General features: G+C 35.2%; 1 protein-coding gene across 1 annotated transcript; it reads right to left on the bottom strand.

Moving 5' to 3' along the window:
- Positions 1-125: 125 nt before the first annotated feature.
- On the bottom strand, positions 126-4,055 carry LOC108671844 (isoleucine--tRNA ligase, mitochondrial-like; the record flags this gene model as incomplete). The annotated part of the gene is made up of 5 exons (XM_018159439.2): positions 3,754-4,055; positions 3,368-3,493; positions 2,637-2,805; positions 900-1,063; positions 126-260 (listed from the first exon to the last, which is right to left on the bottom strand). Coding segments are annotated over exons 1-5 (888 nt in total), but the record flags the coding sequence as incomplete, so codon positions are not given.
- Between the last annotated feature and the right edge of the window lie 7,406 nt (positions 4,056-11,461).

Genomic DNA, 11,461 nt, shown 5'->3' with positions numbered 1-11,461 from the left:
CATGAATTTGAAAAAGATGACATTAATTATTGAAGATCCTGAAAGTATTATCTAATATGCTTCAATCATGGAAAGTAGGGCCAAAATTTCTGAATCAATATTCTTAAATAGTCATTTTTTCATACCTGAAGACGTGTAGAAGAGCGAGCACAGCGCAGTGCTAGGGTGAGGTCTGGACTGATGTGATCATCCTTGTATACAACCTCTGCCTCTGCCAACGTTGTCCGCAAGGAGGGCGAGTAGAATATCGGCATGTGAGCCTGAAGAATACTGAAACATTCTTTTGCTTGCTTCTTAAGTTCTTATAATCACATTAGCCTTAGCCTAGAACTTGGTCAATATTAGCATTATTTTATGTATTCTATGCACAAATAAGCATGGTTAATCTAGATTATAATTAAAAAGGTTCAAGAGTAAACCATATGTTTTCCTTTTGCAGATGCTAATCACAATAACAAGTAAGGAGCAAAATGGGTTGAGCATCTGACTGTGTGTACTCACAAAATAGAAAATGTAACATTCATGGTACAAAGATTTTTCTCCTTTAAAACAGATGATAAATGCCGATAAAAAATAAATTAGGATCCTTGAACACAAATTTACTTAAAACCAGTGATTACGTATCTTCACGTATTTCAGAAGGTTGCTTTTTCCAAATGTATTCAAATATATAAGATGTATTTCATCAACATAAAACAATTTTTTCCTGTCTTTACAAAATAGAATTCAAGTTTTCAAAATATACAGAACATTTTTTATCCCATTAATGGCCATTTTTGGTACCTTTAGTGTAATTTTAATATGTAACCTGGTAATATGTCAGGCCTATCAAAATGGGCATTATACCAAACCTAAAATTTCATTCATTGATCTAAATCCATCTCATGTATTCTATGGACCTGGAATATCAGGCCTTTCTTCTTGAGCCTGTCAAAGAGCCTGAGTTGCCAAGCAACATAGCTGGGCTGGGCTGTGAGGTAAGCATTGTTCCAGTCACCCAAAACGCCCCAGAGTTCAAAAGTCTTCTTCTGCTCCTTAACGCAAGACTCGGCAAATTGGCGAGCTGCAAGAAGAATGAATTCATGGCAGCAAGATGAAAATGCAACAAACCTGTAAAAAAGGTTTTATTCATGTGCAAAGAAAATATTCAGAAATATAATAGCGTGCAATCAAGATACTTTCCAAACACTATTTTTTACCTATTTGCCCTTACGGTCTTACATATATAATAACAGCAGTAATCTCATAGAGTAGTCTATCTCGTACTTCATTCTAACAAAGCATTTCACCACTCGATGTTGGTTGAGCATGTAGGTGTTTGTTAAGTTGGAGTCTAACTTACACAAGCCCAATATGAAAAATATTGGTCGACAAGAAAAACAGCTAAATGAACCAACCAAGGAGCAATACATAACATTTTTAATTCAAAGGTGCTTATATCAAGAAAATGAAATGCAAGCGCATTCAGCTATTTAATCCTTTATTCTACCTCTTTGTAGGCAGACAGATAAATATGCCTAAACTTGAATTAGGAAGCCATAAGAAGCATGGATGGTCCAGCCCAAGACAGATTTACTCCTGGACATTTCAAAATTATTATGTTTATTGAAAAAGCAAATCACAGTTGAAAAATTAATTAAATGTGGTCATCACATTTGAAGCAGTTTATATTTCATGAATTTAGATATGCAAATATGAAGAGAAAAACTATTTAACCTCAACTGTATTCAATATAATACAACTAATTGATTAATTAATTATTAAGTAAATTTAAAAATATTTAGCTAATAAATATCATACTAAAAAAATAGATGGAAAGATCATCCATCAACTTTGGAGCCAGAACCTTTTTTAATATCCACATTTTAACCCTCAAGCACAGTTGAGGACAATGCTGCTTATGGAATTATAATCCAATGATTGATGATTGGCAGTGGCATAACAACAAGCCCGCAAACAAAAACTAAGTAATAACATGATGGGCTGTTTAAGGCAGAGATATTTAGTTCCCGTTCATGGAATTATGACTGCCAGAGGGTATAGATATTTTGATTATTATAGATATTGGCTAGTCAATAAGTCTTTGCTAAATGAGGTATTACTGTAAAATAAAGAAGGCTCATCTAAATTTCAAGCGAATACCTTTGTTCAAAATCAAAAAACACAATGCACAATTTTCTGATCAATGTGTACCTATATATTGATGAAAAAGCAAGTTTTAATCTGGCATCAAGTTGAAATCAAGTATTTAATGAGAGATATATCAATTTAGAGAAATTTATTAATGTCTAATTATTTCCACCTCCTGCTTCTAGAACTGAACACACAATAAATTATGGGTTTTTGATTATTAAAAATTAACATCAAAATCCAGAATTAAATCAAAGGATAAAATAAGCAGAAGCACACCCTACAAGCTGAATGAACTGTAAAACAATAGTGCCTTTTTTCCATAAATGAGAAAATGCGTTAAAAACATTTTTTTCACCCATTTCAATCATTATTACTAACTATTAATTTGGATACTATATCCCTTGCTGATCAAGACACTCCTCAAATTTTGCTATAGGAAACCTATCATGGAAACATAACAAAGCAATAAAGAAGATCACTTCAATTTGAATAATGCAACGTACATATTTTACGAAGCTCCAAAGGTGAGAGGCTCTTCACACCAGCTCCTGGTAAAGATCCCATTTTCATGGCTTGCAATTCAATGGGCAGGCCATGACAGTCCCAGCCAGGCTTGTAATGCACCTTGAATCCTTCTATCATTTTCTGGCGAACTGTTATGTCTTTCAAAATCTGTTGATTATTAATAGTGTGAAATATTGTGTTCATTGTAGAGTGCAAAAATGTAACTACATTCAAACATTGAAAATACCAAGATAATTTCTAATAAACAGACCTGTCAATGAACATAATTTTCATTACAATAGCATGAAATAAATTTAATTAGAGAAAATAGGTACATTATCATTTGACAATTAAGTTTCACATTAAATTACCACTTAAATAACTTTTTTCTTTCTCCTTGACAATATTTTTTAATGATAACTTATTCTAATGGTGAGAAATTAATGTTCCAAGTTCAACTTGATAGAAAATAACTAAGAGCTCAACTTTCAATGGCCTGTGGGCTATTGGGCCATTGAAAGTATGAATGAAAAGTATTGACAAGTTAAAATATCTTGTACTAGTTACTCTATTAACCCATAAAAAATTAAATTCAAACTATTTCTTAGATAGTTTGAACCTCCATCAATTCATTAAATTTTATTACTTAAGCAAACTTAAAAAGCATATTTTCAAAAGATAAGAATTAATTTAAGTGAAATATAAAATTATACATTCATCAGGATGTTACCTTGTTGAGAGCATGGCCAATATGTAGGCTGCCATTAGCATAAGGAGGACCGTCATGGAGAACAAATTCTGCTCTCCTCTCTGCCTGCATATACTGCCTCTCATACTGTTTATTCCACTCAAACTCCTGTGCATATCAAAAAATTCAGAAAGAAGTAGTATTAAATGACAGTTATGAAAATACTAAAAATATCAAAAACTCTAATAAATTGCCATTAACAATTTTAAAGAATTAACAGATGTTCAATGAAGAATTGTTAATTATAAATAAAGAAGTTTACTAAAGTTACCAAATTTATTTTTACCCTACAGTTCAGTAAACATATTTTATTGATATATTTTTAGTCAAAGACACAATACCTATGTCAAAATATATTAGGGGCATACCTTCTGTATTTGAAGTACATGTTCTAAGATGTCCTCGACCTTCAATGGCAACTTAGTGGAAACCTTGGAAGGCAGAAATAATGTCTGTTGATATTTTGTTGATTTAGGGACGTTATCTTTTCTAGTTGTTTGAGTACAAGATTTTTTGTTTCTATGTACATTTTCTTGGGAAAAACACCGAGAACCATGGAAAAAACAGATTAATTTGGAAAGGGCCTTATTTTGTAATAGGTTACAATGTTGCCTGGCAAGGAGGCTCATTATTGATACCTTTCTGTGGAAATAGTCACACATACATTGAGTGGATAGTTATAAAATGGTTACCAAAAGTTTACTCATAAATTTAAGTGAGGAAATGAATATGGACAAATCATTGATTTGCCAAGAGTGATTTCACCTATGTCATCGTTATTATTACAAAAACCCTCAAAGTTACTGTTCCTGGGAACTGTGGAAAGCCCCATCCCTCTGCCAGCAGGCAGCAGCAACTGATCTCACCAAAGCTGAGTCAGGAATCTCCAAAGGTGGAACTAATGATGGTGAGTCTGACTGAGTCAGGTGCTTCTGGGACACAAACATGATCTTTTGATTTATCTTCCAGTAAGACTCCCACTGGCAAAGGTGACTCAACTTGTTCAGGCAAAGAAGGAGAGCTGCTGCCTTCATCTGAAGACAGGCTACTCTCCTTCCACCTCTTATGGCGCGACATTCTCGAAGTTAACAATGTCGCGCTATTGATTAATTCTTAGAGTTCAAGAACAGTTATCTCGAGTTTCAAAATTGAAATTAAAGATGTAGGCTTAGGAACTTACTTACGACCGTCGTCGACTGCAGCTCGAACCGGAATCTTTGCCCACAACCTCAAACAGTGAAACAGAGCGCTAAATGACCATTGCAGGTTGCACCGTATGTCGGGTCGCCTGCCTAAGCCCACCACTGCCCTGGATGTAAGTAATGGATTGGTGGATGTCCAAAGATATCCAAGGCATTCCATTCAGGGCTTATTGGTGCACAAAATTGGTGGTGCATGGCTGCTTCTTCTTCTTCTTTTCGGGGTGTCTACACTGGGTAGACTTAAAGCCACACGTCGACCTTGAGGACGGTCGTTGGGCCTGAGAGCTTGTATTGCGTTCAAATTCTTCTAAGTAGGCCATGGTCAGGAAGATGTGCTAGGTGCGCGGGAATATATTTTGTCATTTCAACGACCTGCGCGGTGCGCCGTACTATGCCGGTAAAAAAATGCGCCGTGCGCCGTACTTTAGAGAGCTAAAATAGTATAAATATGGACGCGTGGCAATGCAAATTACACAATCACACTGACCGTACACACAAACGTGTATCCGCATTGTGTTGTGGTTGGATATGAGTTAACTAGATTGCTAACGCATCAACTCAGGACTCAGGTTCTAAGAGTCAGCACAGCTATGAATATTCATTCATGGATCACAATTCAATTGGACATGAATTACAAAACTAAAGAAGGCAACATGGCTTTAGATGTGCCATTGGTGCCTACTAATGAATGACTGGAGTCTGGACTGGTTGCAGCAAGTAGGGTATGAACCTGTACATCAACAGTACGAACCTGCATGCCAATGTTGGGACTACATTCCCGACATCCTCCCAGCCGGCAAAATTGACACGATCAATACCTAATAACAATGCGCGTAAATGGACTTTACAAATTAGGACAATATGGCATAATTACAGAGCGTAATTATACTATGCGATACAAAATATGAATATATATATATTTGCAAGATAAGTCAATGGTCTGTCGTTTATTTTTGCTTCATTTGAGCAATTATGGTTTCCAAATCTGGTTGCGTTATGTTATGTCATGTGTACTTTGAACGTGCAAAAATTATAACTATCATATGAAAATTGTTACCGTAAAATGGGGTAACTTAGACCGGCGGGGTAACTTAGACCACTTTTCGTTTTTTTTACAAAAACCCCCACAACTCAAAAACTATTTGACATAGAAAAATTTTGTCAATGGGCATTAAAGGCCTAATACTGAGGCTACATAACACAATAGAAAGATTTAAAAAGTTTGCATATCTGATAGGTTAAAAAATTAAAAATGTGACCCACAAAAAAAAGCTATTATTTGGAGTTATTTTACCAAAAAAAATAATTGATTTTACCACCCGGTCTAAGTTACCCCAAGAGCTGGGGGTAACAAAGACCATCACTTTTTTTGAAATTACATAAAGACTATGAGAGGCAGGAGCCAGCAATTTATGGTGAGTGAAGCTAGAGTATAGACATGTATTTTGCATGTTTAAATTCAAGTTTAATTTAGGTAGTAAGAAAATGACATCATTTATAAGAAAAAAAGTGGTCTAAGTTACCCCATTTTACGGTACGTAGGTTATCATAGCACGAATCACAATAGTGTATCAAGATTGCAGTTCTGCCACCACCCTTCATTGAATTATCCCGCCTTTTTTCTAAAATGTAATAATCTCTCTTCCAGCAAGGTTTGCAAAATTCATTAGCTGCATAAAATACTCTCTGCTGTGGTGTTCCGAGTTCCGGTTGACATGACATCCGTTTGCATGTTAAATTAAATAGCAAGCACTTTTGTTAACCCTTTACGCCCCGGCGTGACGAATTTGTCACACCAGGGACTAGCTAACTTTTCCAACAATTTTATGTTTTCTGTCATTTTTTTGAAAAATTCACATGAATAAAAAAAGTTTCAAAGTTATCTGTCAGTAAATAACCGAAATATAATTTCAAATTTCCAATTGCAATGTCCAATTTTTTATGGAAATTCTATTTCGGTTATTTACCAACAGATAACTTTGAAACTTGGTACACATATGTAAAAGATAAATCTAAGACTTTTTTGTTCGTAGGAATTTTTCGAAAAAAGTGAAAGAAAACGTGAAATTCTTAGAAAACTGCCAAAAAGGGGGTACTGTAGAAATCCATCTCCTCCTATGATTTTCAAGCTACAACATCGAGACGCATATCATTCGATGCGTAAGGACCATATCTATCGATTGGTCCTTGCTGTTTTTTGAAATTCTAATTTTTGTGGGTGGGGTGGGCATTTTTCAAAAAAAAAATTATTTATCCCCCCACCCTTTCGAATTTCCCCTCCCCTTTTTTCAAAACTTCAACGAAATTGAAAAAAAGCTTAGACCAATCTCTAGATCTTTTATTTGCAAATCGAACAGTCTATTACTCATTGCTGTAGCTTAAAAACTCTGGGAGGAAATAGGTTTGCAGTGACAATAAGTGTGAATGTTCAGTAGAGCGCGACAAAGTCCCGAGCGCCTCGAAATAGGCATTCAAGGTGACATGGATGCAAGACTAGACATTACTGGAGCCAAAATTCAGTCAAGGATAGTGGGAACGACTGCATGAGCACCATCCCACACGACAGCAGCCAGGTAACTAAAGATCAGCGTCTTCAGGTTGCATATTTATGTGCCCAACCAGTAATTTTGGCCTATATTAAATGTGAAAGAACTCCCCCACCCCTAACACTTTCACGAACTGTCATCAAGGCATAAATCAATGTACAGAGATGATTTTGGTACCATTGGATAGGTCAGAATATCATCTCCGAAGAGAGACTTAAAACCGAAAAAGCGAATTTTACGATTTTTGTCCCAGAAATTCAGGGCGTAAAGGGTTAAATGTTAACAATTAGATTGGAGTTATTTCATCAAGCGGTAAACTTGCAGTTCCAAAAATGGCAGGTTAGATGCCATTATTTATCTTTAAATCATTTACAAAACCTTTCATAACACACCTACAATTACTGTGTAAAAGTGAATGCTTCACTGAGAGAAATGGGTGGTCTGGATGACCCACTTTGATGAGTGAACCGCTTCTGAATAGCGATGCACTTTTTCGACTCACTTGCCCCATTTGTGGATAATACTGACCTATTTCAGGCCCTTTAAATTTCAGGTATGACTCGCATGTGGCGATAGGTCGCTCTGACGCCCAGACGCTCCCTAGTTATCCCTGCCATGGGTGGCTTCAAAGGCAATTTGATGCCACAAGAGAGTCATACCTGAAATTTAATGGGTGGATCGACATTCAGACATAGTTGACTCATCAAAGTGGGTCATCCAGACCCACCAATTTGTCTTAGTGCTCGTGAGTGGAGCGATACATGTCAAAACTGATTTAGTACATTTGTTTGAAAATGAAAATTAATTCAGAAATCCTTTGAAAAAAGTATAATTAATATTGACTACTCCATTGTGTATATTGTATTCATCAGACGGCAACATATCACGATGTGATGATGCAGGACCTTCCATTGATCATCGTCGGACCACCTTCTTCATGCTGGGCTCCACAGCTGAAAAAAAATCATCATCAAAATTGTTCGTTAAGGTAATAAGGTAAAGAAAGGAAATGTTCGGCAATAAATTTGAACAATTGAGTTCCAGATGGTTCTAATTCATTACTTTAATTATCATACGTATTTGCGTCGATTTCAATTATTATATTTTTTACACAATTACCGACAAATTCAATAGTCTATTGAATTGGTTGGTAGATAGCTTCCGTAATTGTAGGATAATAGGGACAGGGTTGGCAATTTTTTTTGATTTTTTAAAAAAAAAATCAATAAAAATAAAAAATCAATGATTTTTTTTATTTTTCCATGATTTTTTTGATTTATTTAATTTTTATTATTTTTTCTGCTTTTTTGTATTTTTGAGGTGTTATTATTTATGTTGCAATTAGCCTACTAACAATAACAGTATATGGATCATAATGGATGGCTAAAAAGGGCACTTATTGCCTTCAATAATGGCCAACATGCCAAGGTGGTGTTCACCACTTAGGGATTTTTGGGTAAACAATTATTGAGGAGTCTATTCATTAGCTTTGTAAAGTTTGTATGGAGCAAGGTAATGAGCTAAATATTGACCATTTAACTGGTTTCAATATACGAAACAACTTCAGGAATGCAGATCTTCTAAACATTGAAGAGTCACGTAACAGATAGGTAGCTGATAGCACAGTGCACAGCACTATCAATAGATCTACTAGTCTTGTGTCCTATAAATCTACCACTCTACCCTCTATACACACCGACTAGTAGTGACTGAGTGACTGACTGCACTGTTCCCATTTAATTCAGACCAATAAACCAATACTAAATATAAACTGAACGATAACAAAACAAACCTCATACGACTTGAAATGAGACTTAAGTTATGAGAAAAGCTAACACTTTGAAATAAACATGTGCACAATTCAAATATTTCATATCCATTCACTGCATTTAATTATTTTATATATAGTCTTATAATTGTAATTGTGTTGTTTCTAATTTCAAATTCACATATTTAAAGATTGAAATTAAATATTTTAATTAGAATACTCATATCAGGGTAGAAAATCTTTCTGATTGCCTAAAAGGTCAATACTATCTCGACCTCTCAATATACAGGGTGGAGCAGAACCGATTGAGCAGTTTTGAGGTAAAATAAAAGAGTAATGGAGGTACTACATAAAGAAGAAAGTTTATTTTCCTAGAGGTTAGCATAACATACCATTTAGAATACTTATGTTTTGAAAACAATATCTGGAAGATGGGGGCCGTTAGCTGCAACACACTGTTGGAGTCGTTCTCAGAGGAGGGAGTAACCGTAACCGTGAATTCCAATCGCTATGCTGCAAAATTTCTTACAGCCCATGATGGAAAACATTGTTGAAAATGAAGCATTGAGAGATGTGTGGTTCCAGCAGGATGGGGCTACAGCTCACACAGCTCGAATGTCACTCAATGTTTTGAATCTCATGTTTCCCGTAGGTCTGGTGTCTCTGAGGGGTGATTTACAGTGGCTTGCGAGGTCACCAGATTTGAGCATTTGCAATTTCTTTCTTTGGGGACATCTAAAAGAAAGGGGTTCAGAAGTCGCCCTCACACCTTACCACAGCTAAGGGAATGGATTATTGCAGCAGAGGTATGGCCATACCTCGCCACATGTGTGAACGTGCTGTAGGAAACTTCCAAGAACAACTCCAACAGTGTGATGCAGCTAACTAACCCCATCTTCCTGATATTGTTTTCAAAACATAAGTATTTTAAATGGTATGTTATGCTAATCATGAGGAAAATAATTTTTCTTCTTTATGTACCTCCATTACTCTTTTTATTTCGCCTCAAAACTGTTCAATCAGTTCTGCCCCCACCCTGTATAAGCTAGCTAACACGTTTAAATTGTATATTGTAATCAATATATAGCAAATAGTCAAATAGTTAGACTACTTATAGCCTTATAATAATTAGCTAAGCTGCTAGCTACGTACAATGTATTGCACTCTTGATGCCTCTGTACCAAAAACATTCTATTTATTGGAACCTAATACACACTAAAGGCAACAAGTTTATATACCAATTTGTCATTCATAGTACATTTATACTAAAGCATGAATAACAATACCTCAATATAAATCAAAGACTGCCACTCAATATTTTCAAATATATGAAAAAATAAAAAAAATCATGATTTTTTCATAAAAAAATCAAGTGATTTAATCACATGATTTAATCATTTTGATTTAATCATTGCCAACCCTGTTGAGCAGTGAGTTGCGCGATCGAGACCGCAACAAGCTATGAATGTTCTGCCTTGTTAAGAACAGGCGGCAGGCATATGGCCTCATAAATGCTGAAACTGTTATTTTTATTATCATATTTCTTTTGTTTATTCTTAACATCTGAGCATACCACCTTCAATTTGCTGGGCCGTATGTATCCAACTTGGTCAAATGGCCGCGTATTCTTGAACATGTACGCGTATTCTTAAACATGTACGCGTATTCTTATTATCGTGTTCTAATAATACAAGTGTTCTGATGGTATTCCTAATATTTTTAATAATATAAGTGTAAACGTATTCCATATATTGTATTCCTAATATTCTTAATAATATGAGTGTCCCCGCATTCTTATTATCGTATTACTAATATTCTTAATACTATAGGTGTCTACGTATAATATAAGTCGTATTCCTGATATTCTTAACAATATAGTGTCCACGCATTCTTAATATTGTATTCCTGATATTCTTAATAATATAAGTGTCCACATATTCTAAATAGAATAGAATAAAAGTGACGGCACTGAAGAAATAGGCCCATGGCCTATGAATATCGTATTTCTAATGTTCTTAAGAATATAAGTTTCCACGTATTCAAAATATTGTATTCCAAATATTCCTAATAATATAAGTGTCCATGCATTCTTAATATCGTATTCCTAATATTCCTAATAATATAAGTGTCCACACATTCTTAATATCATATTCCCAATATTCTTAATAATATAAGTGTCCACACATTCTTAATATCGTATTCCTAATATTCTTAATAATATAAGTGTCCACACATTCTTAATATCGTATTCCTAATATTCTTAATAATATAAGTGTCAATGCATTCTCAATATCGTATTCCTATTGTTCTTAATATTCCAATGCTCATCTTTGTCCCCAGGCCTATGTTTTGTACATGGAGAAATAATAAAACCATCTAATCCTTGAACTTGTACACCTCCCTAGTGCTCAAGTTTTGCTTGACTGCTCCTTGTCGATTCTGACCAGAAACTGGCACACGGGTCGCCTGCCAAAGACAACCACTGCCCTGGATGTAATGGACCATCATGATTCCTGCCTTCCGGAGAGTAGCCTTCAACAATTCAAGCCGTCCGTCTCTA

This window comes from Hyalella azteca, unplaced genomic scaffold (genome assembly GCF_000764305.2).
Source record: "Hyalella azteca isolate HAZT.00-mixed unplaced genomic scaffold, Hazt_2.0.2 contig5989, whole genome shotgun sequence".
In the NCBI taxonomy this organism is placed as follows: Eukaryota; Metazoa; Arthropoda; class Malacostraca; order Amphipoda; family Hyalellidae; genus Hyalella; species Hyalella azteca.
The sequence above is the reverse complement of the archived record's forward strand: the minus strand, read 5'-3'. Positions and strand labels throughout refer to the sequence as shown.